The 12,500-nt window shown below is 44.3% G+C and overlaps 1 protein-coding gene across 10 annotated transcripts in view; it reads left to right on the forward strand.

Moving 5' to 3' along the window:
* LOC138865006 (TLE family member 5-like) overlaps nt 1–12,500 on the forward strand; it is a 122,160-nt gene that overhangs the window by 87,773 nt on the left and 21,887 nt on the right. For 3 of the 10 annotated variants that reach the window (XM_070133683.1, XM_070133680.1, XM_070133681.1), the window contains exons 7-8: nt 3,937–4,011; nt 7,129–7,158. The exons of 1 other annotated variant lie outside the window; for it this stretch is intronic. In XM_070133683.1, the coding sequence (XP_069989784.1) occupies nt 3,937–4,011; nt 7,129–7,158 (105 nt within the window). The remainder of the gene's footprint in view (nt 1–3,936; nt 4,012–7,128; nt 7,159–12,500) is intronic. 6 more of the 10 variants (XM_070133685.1, XM_070133682.1, XM_070133684.1 and 3 more) reach the window with 6 other exon arrangements.

Genomic DNA, 12,500 nt, shown 5'->3' on the forward strand with positions numbered 1-12,500 from the left:
GGTCGAGTGATCTTTCTTTTATTGTTAGTTATTTTGTGAATGGGCGATTGGCAGATGGCGTGCGGTTTCGGGTTACGAGCAAATGGCCGAACTTGTTGAAATATTCACGAAATTACCTCCTCCCTCCTCCCCCTCTGCCCTCTCCCCTTCTCCCTCCTCCCCCTCTGCCTTCTCCCCTTCTCCCCTCCTCCCCCTCTGCCTTCTCCCCTTCTCTCTCTCCCTCCCCCCCTCTCTCTATCCTCTCTCTCCCCCCCCCTCCCTCTTCGGCAACCAAACGGTGCGCCCTCAGTGCGGTAAATCTTTTGTTATTTTGGCAGGAGAGCATTGGCGGGTTTGTAGACTCAATCAAACCGGCATTTGTTAAAGAAAAGGGCTTTCTTATTCGCGCCCTCGCTCCACCCCTTCGCTGTTGAGGCTTTGGTGCGGTTGTATAATTATATATTGAAACACATCGAGGGCGTGAAATGAGAGATCTCCCCCTACCTCCTCCCCTCCCTTCCCCCCCTTCCCCCTTCCCCGCTCTTATGTTCCGGCTCTGTCCAGCCGCCTTCTCAGATAATTCCTCCCCGACCCACCACCCCCCTCCCTCCCTCCCTCCCTCCCTCCCTCCACTCTCTCTCCTCTGGCAAATACCCTTATACACTCCCTCCCTCCCTCCCTCCCTCCCTCCCTCCCTCCCTCCCTCCCTCCCTCCCTCTCTTCATCTTTGCCGTAATGGGCCATTTTTATTACATATTCAACACGTGGAATTTGACCCTCTTTTTTTTTTTGAAGGAATGGCAGGAAGCTGAAGAGCTAAAATTTCGTATAATGCGTGTTGTGCGAATTGCTTTAGGAAACTAGAAAACGCACACTAAAAAGGAAAAAAGGAAGGAGGAGGAGGAGGAGGAGAAGGAGAAGGAGAAGGAGAAGGAGAAGGAGGAGAAGAAGGAGAAGGGGGAGGCGAAGGAAAAGAAGGAGGAGAGAAAGAAGGAAGGAAAGAGAAGGAGGGAAGGAAGAAGGAAAGGAAGAAGGAGAAGAAGGAAGAAGAAGGAAGAAGAAGAAGAAGAAGAAGAAGAAGAAGAAGAAGAAGAAGAAGAACTAAATAAGGAAAAAAAGAAGGAGAAGGAAGAGAAGAAGAAGAAGAAGAAGAAGAAGAAGAAGAAGAAGGAGAAGAAGAAGAAGAAGGAGAGGAAGAAGGAGAGGAGGAAGGGAAGAAAAAGGAGGAAGAAAAGAAGAAGGAGAAAGACGAAGGAGAAGAAGGAGAAAGAGGAAGAGAAGAATGCGAAGAAGGAGGAGAAGAAGAAGAAGGATAAGGAGGAAGAAAAAGGGCAGAGAAGGTATCTGGAAGAAGAAGAAGAAGGAGAAAGAAGAAGAAAAAGAAGAGAAATGATGAGAAGCCGAGAGCGACCGACCCGGCCGGGCGCGTGGCCACGTGTGTGTATCCCGATGTTAATATTACGACCGGCTTGTGAAGTGGCCGCCCTGACCTCCGCCGCGTGGCCGTGTTTGCGCTCCGATTTTACTCGTCTCTGCTCTCCCCCTTCATTGTTGCTCGTGGGGCCTCCTCCTCCTTCTTCTTCTTCTTTTTCTTCTTCTTGTTCTTCTCCTTTTTTTCCTCTTCTTGTTTCTTCGCTCTTTTTCCTACCACCCTCCTCCTCCTCCTGCTTCCTCTGTCACACTGCACAATTGATGATTAAGGCTAAGGATTGTTTTGTGTGTGTGTTTGAGGATGGGAGAGAGAGGAGGGAAGGAGGGAGAGGAGAAGGAGGGAGAGGGAAGAGGGAGAGGAGAGGGAGAGGGGAGGAGAGAGGAGAGGGAGAGAGAGAGAGAGAGAGAGAGAGGGAGAGAGAGAGAGAGAGAGAGAGAGAGTAGAGAGAGAGAGAGAGAGAGAGAGAGAGAGAGAGAGAGAGAGAGAAAGAGAGGAGAAGAAGAGAAGAAGAGAGAGAAGAGAGAGAGAGAGAGAGAGAGAGAGAGAGAGAGAGAGAGAGAGAGAGAGAGAGAGAGAGAGAATGAAATCAGACCATACTCCAAAGAAGACCAAAGACAGTCAAAGAAAAAAAGTAAGAAAGAAAAAAAGACTGTACCTACAGACATATTTCTACAATCGAAAACCGCGCCAACAACGTGTTCCTCTTTTCCCGTCAAAATTTCGCCCCAAAACAACCAAAATTTCGCCCAAAAACAACCAAAATTCCGCCAAAAATGCCCCGAACGTCAATTTAACGTGATATCTCAATCCATTGTGGAGTTTCGCGCTGGTTCTAGTATTCGCGTCTCTCCCCCCCCCCCACAACCTCTTTTTTCCCGCGATGCAAATTGTTACGAGTATTCTGTTGAGTGTACGTTGAGGTTTTTAGGTTAAGCGGCAGATAATTTATTCATCATACGTAATGGAGGCGCCATTGGGGTTGTTATGGGGGTTGTGTGTGTGTGTGATAGTGACTAATATTTATGATAATGAGAATGATGGTAATGATTATGCTGATAATGAGAATAATGATAATGGTAATGATTATAATGATAATAATAATGGTGATGAATAATGATAATGGTGATGATAATAATTATGATGATAATGGTAATAATGACAATAATAATGATAATGGTAATAAATAATGATGAAGGTGATAATGATGATAATGGTAATAAATAATGATAATGGTGATAATGATAATGGTGATAATGATAATGATAAAGATAATGATGGTGTTAATAATAGTAATGGTTAAGATAGTAGTAATAGTAATAATAATGAGGATTAAGATAATGATAATGATAAGAATGGCAATTATGAATTAAATAATGGTTGTGATTATTGTTATGAAAAGAATGATGAAGATGATGATCAAACGGAAGATTAATGTAATTACAAATATAATGATGACGATAAAGATAAGTAATTGTAGTAGTGGTAACAGAGCACTACAGAAGCTGACACTTTAATTGGAGTTTGGTCTGTGGTGGTGACTTTGGTGATGACTGCGTTGATGACTGTGGTGGTGACTTTGGTGGTGACTTTGGTGATGACTGTGGTGGTGACTAATGATGACTGCGTTGATGACTCATGTGGTGGCTTTGGTTATCAATGTGCTGGTGATTTTTGTGATGACTGTGGTGATGTGTTGGTGACTTTGCTGGTGAGTGTGATGAAGGATGATGTCGGATGGCTGTGATGAGTATGTTATGAGTGTGATGAGTAACTGTGTTGATGGATTTGATTATGACTGATGAGTAACCTTGTTGATGAATTTAGTGATGACTGAAATTAGTGATGACTGAGAGCTGTGTTGATGACTTGTGATGACTTTCATGATTTTAGTGGTGACTGTGATGACAACTATGGTTATGATGACGTGTGATGGTGACCGTGGTGATGACTGTGGTGTTAATGGTGGTGATGAGTGTGTGTATGTGTTTAATAAACTATATATTGGTTTATTTTGTAGTTATGTCTTGGGTTTGTATTTTTACTTTTAATTATTTTTTAAACATTTTTTAAAGAAATGTTAGATAGCTAAATAATAAGGATAAGGATAATGTTAATAGTAATAATGATAATGATAATAATTATTGTAATTATAATAACTAAGATGTAACAATAACAATAATAATGATAATTATAATAATAATGATGGTGATGATAGTGGTTATGGTATAGGAAGAAAGTGTAATAAAAGGAAACAAGAATAAATAGGCAGGTGATGCAAAAATAAATAAAACATTGCAATAGAAAACGTATAATATATAACATATATAAAAAATGATAATTAAAAATAAAAGAAAAAATAGAGAGAAAAATAGAGAAATAAAAATAGAAAAAAAAAATGAGACGAGCACGTGATCATTCGAATCCTAATTAATTCATTCTCCCTTCCCCTCCTCCCCCCCCCCCGGCCCTCAACACCCCCTCCACCGCCCCTCGCCTCCTTCTGGTCTCCGCCTCCTTACGGGCAGCACCAACAACAGGTCGCAGCGGCCATCGAGAGAGCCAAGCAGGTCACCATGACAGAACTGAACGCCATTATCGGGGTAAGTTTGTGTGCGGGAGAGGTGTGTGTGTATGGGGGGGGGTGTTGGGGGTGGGGAGAGGGGGAGGGGCCGGTGGGGAGAGGGGAGGGAGGGGAGTAGGTGTGTGTGTGTTTTGGGAGGGAGAGAGGAGAGGGGAGGGAGGGTAGGTGTGTGTGTGTGTTTGGGGGCAGAGGAAGAGGGAGGGAGGGAGTAAGGGTGTGTGTGTGTGTTTGGGGGAGAGGGAGGGTGGGGAGAGGAGAAGGGTAGGTATTGTGTGGGAGTGGGGTATTGTGGTGTGTGTGTATTGGAAATGGGAGGGTGTGGGTCAGCGTGTGCTGAGGAGGAGAGGGGAGGAGGGGGTGTTTGTATGTATGGATGTGTTGGGGAGGGGAGGAGTAGATTTGTGTGTTGGGGGAGAGAGAGGGGGGGGGGGTTAGGTGTGTGTGTGTGGTGGGGGAGGGTGAAGTGGGAGTAGGTGTGTGTGTGGGAGGGAGGGAGAAGATGGGGTGTGTGGATGCTGTGTGAATGGGAGGGTAAATGTGTGTGATAGGGTGTATGTGGGTGTGGAAGGGGTACAGTATTGTGTTAGGAGTGAGTATACAGTGGGTGAGTGTAGGTTGGAGGTAGGTGTGTGGGTGCAGATAGAAAGAAAGAGAGAGAGAGAGAGAGAGAGAGAGAGAGAGACTGAGACTGAGACTGAGACTGACCGAGAGAGAGAGAGAGTGAAAGAAAGAAAGTAAACGAGAAAGAACAAGAGAAAGAGACATCAAAAGAAAGAGATAGAGAGCAAGTTGAAGGCCCGTGTCGCCGTTGAGAGATCATTGTACTCCTCCAGTGTTAGGTTAGGTTAGAAATAGGTTTCGGTGACGCCACGATTCCCACCCACGCTTTTTCGCTGTCTCGGAATATGGGCGTGGAAGGAAGGCTCAGTATCCGACGGTTCTGTGTGTGGGTGTGACTCTTCGTGACAGGTTTTGAGAGAGAGAGAGAGAGAGAGAGAGAGAGGGAGAGAGAGAGAGAGAGAGAGAGAGAGAGAGAGAGAGAGAGAGAGAGAGAGAGAGAGAGAGAGAGAGAGAGAGAATGAAGGGAAAGAGAGAGAGAGAGAGAGAGAGAGATGAAGGAGAGAGAGAGAGAGAGAGAGAGAGAGGGAGAGAGAGAGAGAGAGAGAGAGAGAGAGATAGAGAGAGAGTGAGAGAGAGAGAGAGAGAAGAAAATAAGAAAGAAAGAAAGAAAGAGAGAGAAAGAGAGAGAATATCCAGATCCAAAGGCTAACAAACAAACAAACAAAAAACGACCACAAACAAGACAACAAACCCAGAGAGCCATGCCACAGACCCTGCGAGACAAGCCTACCCAATATATTTTTTTTTTCTTAATGGTTCCCTCAAACAAAACTCACGCTAAAATCTCGCCTCTCTTGGTTATGACAGTTGTTGCTCACGTCACTCTAGACTCGGGTGTTCATTACATCCAGAAAGTGTGGTGTTCAAAGGGAGGAGTCAGCCTTTGTGTCACGGTTGCAACTCTGACTGCAGGTTCATCCAGATGATAGTTTTTTTTCCGCGTGTGTATTTGGTGAGAGTGAGAGGAATTAGGATGCAGGTAGGTGAGTGAATGTGAGTGTGAGTGAATGTGAGTGAATGAGTGAATGAATGTGCAATTGAGTGAGTGTATGAGTGAATGAATGTGTGTGTGTGTGTGTGTGTGTGTGTGTGTGTGTGTGTGTGTGTGTGTGTGTGTGTGTGAGAGAGAGAGAGAGAGAGAGAGAGAGAGAGAGAGAGAGAGAGAGAGAGAGAGAGAGAGAGAGAGAGAGAGAGGGTAGGGAGAAATGGAGGAATTAAAAAAAAATGAATGGCTGATAGAGTGATTAGGAAAGGATGAGGGCGAGAGAGGATGGCCAAGAAAGAATGAATGAGATGATGAGGGGAAGGAGAGAAAAAAGAGTGATTGAGGGCAAGGGGGGAGAGGGAGAAAGAGTGCGGGTGAGGGTGGGGAGTGAGGGAGAGTGGGGTGAGGGAGAGACAGGCTTGTGAATGAGTGAGTGGCTGTCGTTTGTATATATTTAAATATAGAAACTGCTCGTAGATATAGAAGATAATGTTTGAAAGCAATAGATAAAGAGAGATATGAAAGAGCGAGAGAGAGAGAGAGAGAGATTGATGTTTTTTTTTAGATTTTAAAAATACTACAGTTCCGACCTACATAGGAATTGTTGTTCACATATAACTTGTATGTTCATGTATGTTTTTTTTTTCAAGAGTGAAGTGTTTATTGATTATCTTGCTTTTTTCTGTCTCTCCTTCTTTATGTATCTAAAAAAAATGAATCTGTATTTGTTTAGGTAGTCACAATGCAGTCAAGTCACTCTAGCTGATACTAAATGATTATCTATTAAGGTTGAGAGTAGCATATCAGATAAGGATGTTAGTATTATTTCTCTTAATATTAATGTCGATTTAAAGTTTAGGAGAATCAGAGGCATTAAAGGAAAGGGCCAGAGAATACACCAAACTTCATAGAACGTTATTTTTTAAGTTTTGTTCACGAGACATTGGCTAAGCAGTACTTAACAAGTGTATGTGTACATGACTATATATGTATATATTGTCATGGAGATGTATGACTCATACATAGACACACACATCTCTTGGCCCATGTACCTTGGGATGATAAAAAGAGATTAGCAGCGAGATTGTAAGAGTGAAAGAAAGGATTTAAAGAGATCAAGATTTTAAGAGATCAATCAACGAATTCTTTGCCTCCTGAAGTTGTGAAGTTTTGGGAATTCTAAGCCGGTGCACAAACGGGGTCTTATTCTACTTATCGTCTGAGGAGAAGAATAAGGAGATAAAGCTTGTGAGGATAGAATAAGATAAAAAAAAACTTCTGAACTACTTATAGCTATGGCTTTAATAAATGGTTATTATGATTTGACACAAGTAAAAACAAAAAAACAGAACCCATAAGAATGATAGATCTAGACCAGAATTTCCAAAAAAAAAAAAAGTTAAGAAAAATAGAGATAGAACCTTTTAGAAGAGAGGGAAAAAAATTCAGACAAAATGTTATAATATCTTTGTTCTATGTGGACCGAGTCATGACACGGAAGGGTTATAGATATGTTCTATTGCCTTGCAGCAGCAGAGAAACGAGTTACCACGAATTTTGGTTAGTATCCCGTCTTCGTTGGAGGTCAGCCGTTAACAGAAACAGACGGCAGAGATCTGTATTTTTATTATGGCATATCATTATCATTATTATTGTTATTATTGATATTGTTATTGCTGTTATGGTTATTATTATTGTTGTTATTATGATTATTGTTGTTGTTATGTTTATTATTATTGGAGTTATGATTATTTATACATTTATGTATGTTTGTGTAGGTGTTTTAGGGCAGAGAGAAGCAGGTAGGTTGTAGGCCGCTCTTTCTTCTTCTTCTTTGAGAATAGGTAGGATGAATAGTAATGATAAAGAGGGAAGAAGAAGAAAGACGAAGAAGAGAAAGAAAGGGAAGGTAGACTGACGTAGGAGAGAGAGAGAGAGAGAAGGAGTGGGTAAAAAGGAAGGATTAAATTAGATATAATTAATGCCGCCTCATTAAGCCTTTGAGCAATGTCAATGCTTTTGTTTTCTTGTGGTTTGTATATTCATGTAATTTCAGTAGATTTGAATCACTAAGTGGCTTTTTAAAATTTATATATATAAATCTATGTGTATATTTAATGGTCCTCTTTTTTATTGATTTTATAAGTAGGTGTTTTAGGTAGGTACAGCTAGATTTTTTTTTTGGTTTTCTTTTTTTGTTTTTGTTTTGAAGTGGATAGGAAAATTTTTTCACTTTTCGTAAATGAAAAAAAGCCCCATCCTAGAGGCTGTATTTCATCGCTCAAAATTTAGAAATGTAAGTACTTTGTTATTTATAGATGTGTTTTGTCATCCTATATTATATATATATATGCATAATTCTTTCATTCTTCTCAAATGCACATCTGTTGTATGTTATTATTTGTGTTTACTGTTGTTTTTGATTATGAACTCAATTTTCTGTCTCTCTTATCATCGAAATTGCAACAACATTTGTCATCACTTTTTGGCACTTTTAATCACCACATTTTCCGGTCGGGTTGTGACATCTGTCAGCCACGTATTTTACTCCAGTTTTTGTCCTTACTTTTAATTAAGTTTGGGGAAATATTTCATCATCAGCATTGTCGGTGCTTGCGATTCATTTGTCAGTCATTCTCTCTCTGTCTGTCTGTCTGTCTCTCTCTCTTTCTCTGTGTCTTTCTGTCTGTCTCTCTTTCTCTCTCTGTCTGTCTCTCTTTCTCTCTCTGTCTCTCTGTCTGTCTCTCTCTCTGTCTGTCTCTCTCTCTTTCTCTCTCTCTCTCTCTCTCTCTCTCTCTCTCTCTCTCTCTCTCTCTCTCTCTCTCTCTCTCTCTCTCTCTCTCTCTCTCTCTCTCTCTCTCTTCTTTTCTTTTAGTTTTACTTTCGCTTTCGTTTTCTATTTCCTTTTCTGCTTCATCTCCTTCTTCCATGTCTCTCCCTCCCTTCTTAATCTTCTGCCTCCTCTATCTCTTCTTATCTTTCTCTTTCTCTCTCCTCTTCCCTCGCTCGCGCACCGTCACGTCACGTCATAATTTGCGGTGGTGACATCCTCGCCCTCATTTCATCACCTTCAGACCCACTCATCTCCATCGTCATGTCTCCGCCTCCGACCTCATTTCCTCATTCACTCATCCTCCTTCTTCCTCATTCACTCATCCTCCTTCTTCCTCATTCGCTCATCCTCCTCCTTCCTCATTCACTCATCCTCATGCCCATATTCACTCAACCTCCTATGTTCCTCGTCGATCAAACTCATCCTCCTTCTAATTCTAACTCTTGTCCTCCTCCTTCCTCATTCTCTGTATCCTCTATTCTTCCCCATTCTCATCCTCCGTTCTTCCCTCACTTCGTACTCATCCTCCTTCTTCCTCATTCACTCATCCTCCTTCTTCCTCATTCACTCATCCTCCTTCTTCCTCATTTCGGTGTGTCTCCTCGCCATCATTTCCCCATTTTTCCCCGTTTTCCCCACTGCGTACCATCCTCGCCCGTTCTTGCTGATTCCTATCTTTCTCTCTCTCCTTATTCCTCTATTTTACTCTGTTTCCCTCCCTCCCTCCCCCTTTTTCCTTCTACCTCCCTCCCTCCCTCTCTCCCTCCCACCCTTCCTCCCTTCCTCCCTCCTTCTTCCCTTCCTCCCTCCCTCCCTCCCTTCTTCCCTCCCTCTCTCCCTCCCTCCCTCCCTCCCTCCTTTCCTCCCTCCCTCCCTTCTTCCCTTCCTCCCTCCCTCCCTCCCTTCTTCCCTTCCTCCCTCCCTCCCTCCCTTCCACCTTCTCTTGCAGGACAGAAGGACAGCAGAAAAAAAAAGTAAGGAGAGGGAGAGGGAAAGGGGAGGAGTAAGGGGGATTAAGGGATGAGTGGGGGGAGGGGGGAGGGGAGGAAGGGGAAGAATAGTCGATGAGGGGAATTGATAGTAATTACATCCCCGCGCCTGATAATCTGATAATTACATTCGCGGCAAAGGTCATTAGATTAACATTAAAGGTCGTTGAAATAGCTCGATCTGCCCTTTTTTCTTCTCAACCGCTCGGCGTGTCAGGAGGAGGGGGAGGGGAGAAGAGAGGGGAAGAGGGGGAGGAGAAAGGGGGAGGGAGTTGACTCTTTCAGCGAGGAAGAGGAGGGAAGGGGGAATGAGGGAAGGAAGGGAAGAGGAGGGAGAAACACTGGGGGGACGGGAGGAGGGGGGAAGGATAAGGAGGAAGGAGGGGAAAGAGGAGGAAGGAGATAGGGACAGGGGACGGGGGAAACTGGAAGGGGACGGGAGGTGGGAGGGAAGAATAAGGAGAAGGAGGAGGAGAGAACTGGGAGACAGGAGGAGGGGAAGAATAAGGAGAAGGAGGAAGAAGAAAGGGGAGAGGAAGAAGGAAGAAAAAGAAAGAAGAAAGAAAGGAGAAGAGAGAGAAGAAGAGGAGAAAGAGGACGAGAAAAAAGAGGAGAAGAAGAAGAAGAAGGAGAACAAGAACAAGAGGAAGAGGAAGAGGAAGAACTAAAAGCAATAGAAGAAAGAAAAACGGAGAGGAAGAAGGAACAGGAAGCGGCCAGAGAGAGCGGCGAGGAGAGCGAGCGAGTCCCAAGGGTGGGATTCATATTCATACATTTATATATATATGTATATATTCACAACACACGGCATGGCGCCATTAACGACTGCTGACACATAAACCAGAAATGCTCGGGTAATCTTCCATACAATTACCATAAAAATGACATAACCATAAAGACATGAGGCATGGTAATGGCGAGGCACGGAGTGAGGGGGGGAGGGGAGGGGGAGAAGGAGGGAGGAGGAGATGGAGGAGGGAGAGAGAGGTAGGAGGAGGGGGAGATAGAGGGAAGAGGAGGGGGAGAAGGAGGGAGGAGGAGGGAGAGAGAGGGAGGAGGAAGGGATGGATGTGGACGAGGAGGGAGAATTACCGGAGGAGGGAGAATGGACGAGGACGAGGAGGGATAAATTAAAACAAGGAGCGGAATGGAGAAGAGGAGAGGGAAAGAATTAAAACAGACAGAGGGCGGACATGACAGACACAAGAGGACAGACAGACAGACAGACAGACAGACAGACAGACAGACAGACAGACAGACAGACAGACAGACAGACAGAGAGGGTGGGGGCCTCCTATATGGTCACACACCGACGAGTGAGGTTTTTACACGCTCGTCCAACACTCTGCATTTGCATACCTACTTGTAATTCATCGCTCCGACTTACTTACAAACGCACTTGCGCAGGATGAGCATACGCAAATACTTATGATGAAAAACATAGCCGAAAGGGAGCGGAAACGAAGATTAAAATAACATCGACATAAAAAATATAAGTTATTTTAAACATAAAAAATATAAACATAAAAAACATGAACACAAGCAGCTCAGAATGTTCCAAACATGAAAAACACAAACATAAACAGCATAATATAATACAAACATAAACATAACAAAATATACGAACATAAACCACATAATAAAAAAATACACAAACCTAAACAGCATAAAAATAAAGCAAACATAAAAACAGACGAAGAACACACACACACAAACAACATCATAACACAAACAAAAACAACACGAGAAGCAACATAAAACAGCATAATGCAAGCCACATTTCGTCTCACGCCCTTGGTAGGAGCCCTCAGAAGGGCGCTGCTGAAGAGGTGCTGCGGGCGGGGAGTCGGGGCGTGAAGACCAGGGACTCGTGGCGGAAGGAAGTGAAGCAACGTCTTGAAGGATGCGTGTAGGAAGGAGGAAGGAGGGAGGAAGGAAGGAGGAGGGAACGAGGAGGGAGGAGGGAGGGAAGGAAGGAGGAAGGAAGGAGGGGAAGGACAGGGAGGAAGAAGGAAGGAGAGAGAGGGGGAGGGAGGAAGAAGGAAGAAATGAGGAAGGAAGAGGGTGAGGAGGAGGAGGAGGGAAAAGGACAGGAGGAAGGAAGAAGAAGAAGATGAGGAGGATTAGACAAGAAGAGGAGGAGTAGAAGAGGAGAAGCAGGTGAAAGAGGAGAATCAAATGAAGGAGAAAGAGAAGAACGAGGAGGAGGAAGAAGGAGGAGGAAGGAGGAGGAGGAGGAAGGGCCTCAAGATGGCTCATTCTCCGCGCTTGAGAACGACAAATGAGTGGCCCTGACTGAGGCGGTGTTGATAGGACGCCCATCTTCCTTGACCAAGACGGTGGGCTGAGGGCGGGTGGGCGGGAGGAAGAGAAGGAGGAGAGGGAAGGAGAGGAGGAGGAGGAGGAAGAAGAGGAAGAAGAGAAGGAGGAGAGAGGAAGGAAGAGAAGGAGGAGAGAGGAAGGAAAAAGAGAGGAGGAGGAGGGAAGAAGAAGAAGGAAGAAGAGAAGGAGGAGAAAAGAGGAAGAGAAGGAAAGAGCGAAGGGGGAGGACGAAGAGGAGGGAGGGGAAGAAGAAGAAGAGGAGGAGTAAAAGAAGAAACAAAAAAGACGAGGACAGTGCTTGACAAGAAGTCAAACAAGGACAAGCGGAAATCTTTATAGAAGAGAGAGAGAGAGAGAGAGAGAGAGAGAGAGAGAGAGAGAGAGAGAGAGAGAGAGAGAGAGAGAGAGAGAGAGAGAGATAAAGAGAGAGAGGGGGGGGGAGGGGCTCAGACGCATACACACCGCTCGTGTGTATTCCCGGGGCCTTTTTACCGCCGCGCCAGTGAAATTTTATGGCTAACTGGCACCGGGGCTTTTAAGACGATTACCAAGAATACGCGGTCGCCGAGGTATTAAAACCGATAAAGCAATCTTGGGAGTCCTTTATGCCACTTAACTTTACGTCTTAACCTTGTCGTGCGCTGCGCTAACCTCTTTTTGCCTCCCCCTCCCTCTTCTCTTCTCTGTCTCCCTCCTCTTATCTTCTCCATCTCCCTCCTCTTCTCTTTTCTGCCTCTCTCCCCTTCTCATCTCTGTCT

The sequence above is a fragment of the Penaeus vannamei genome, chromosome 19 (genome assembly GCF_042767895.1).
Source record: "Penaeus vannamei isolate JL-2024 chromosome 19, ASM4276789v1, whole genome shotgun sequence".
NCBI classification, from domain to species: Eukaryota; Metazoa; Arthropoda; class Malacostraca; order Decapoda; family Penaeidae; genus Penaeus; species Penaeus vannamei.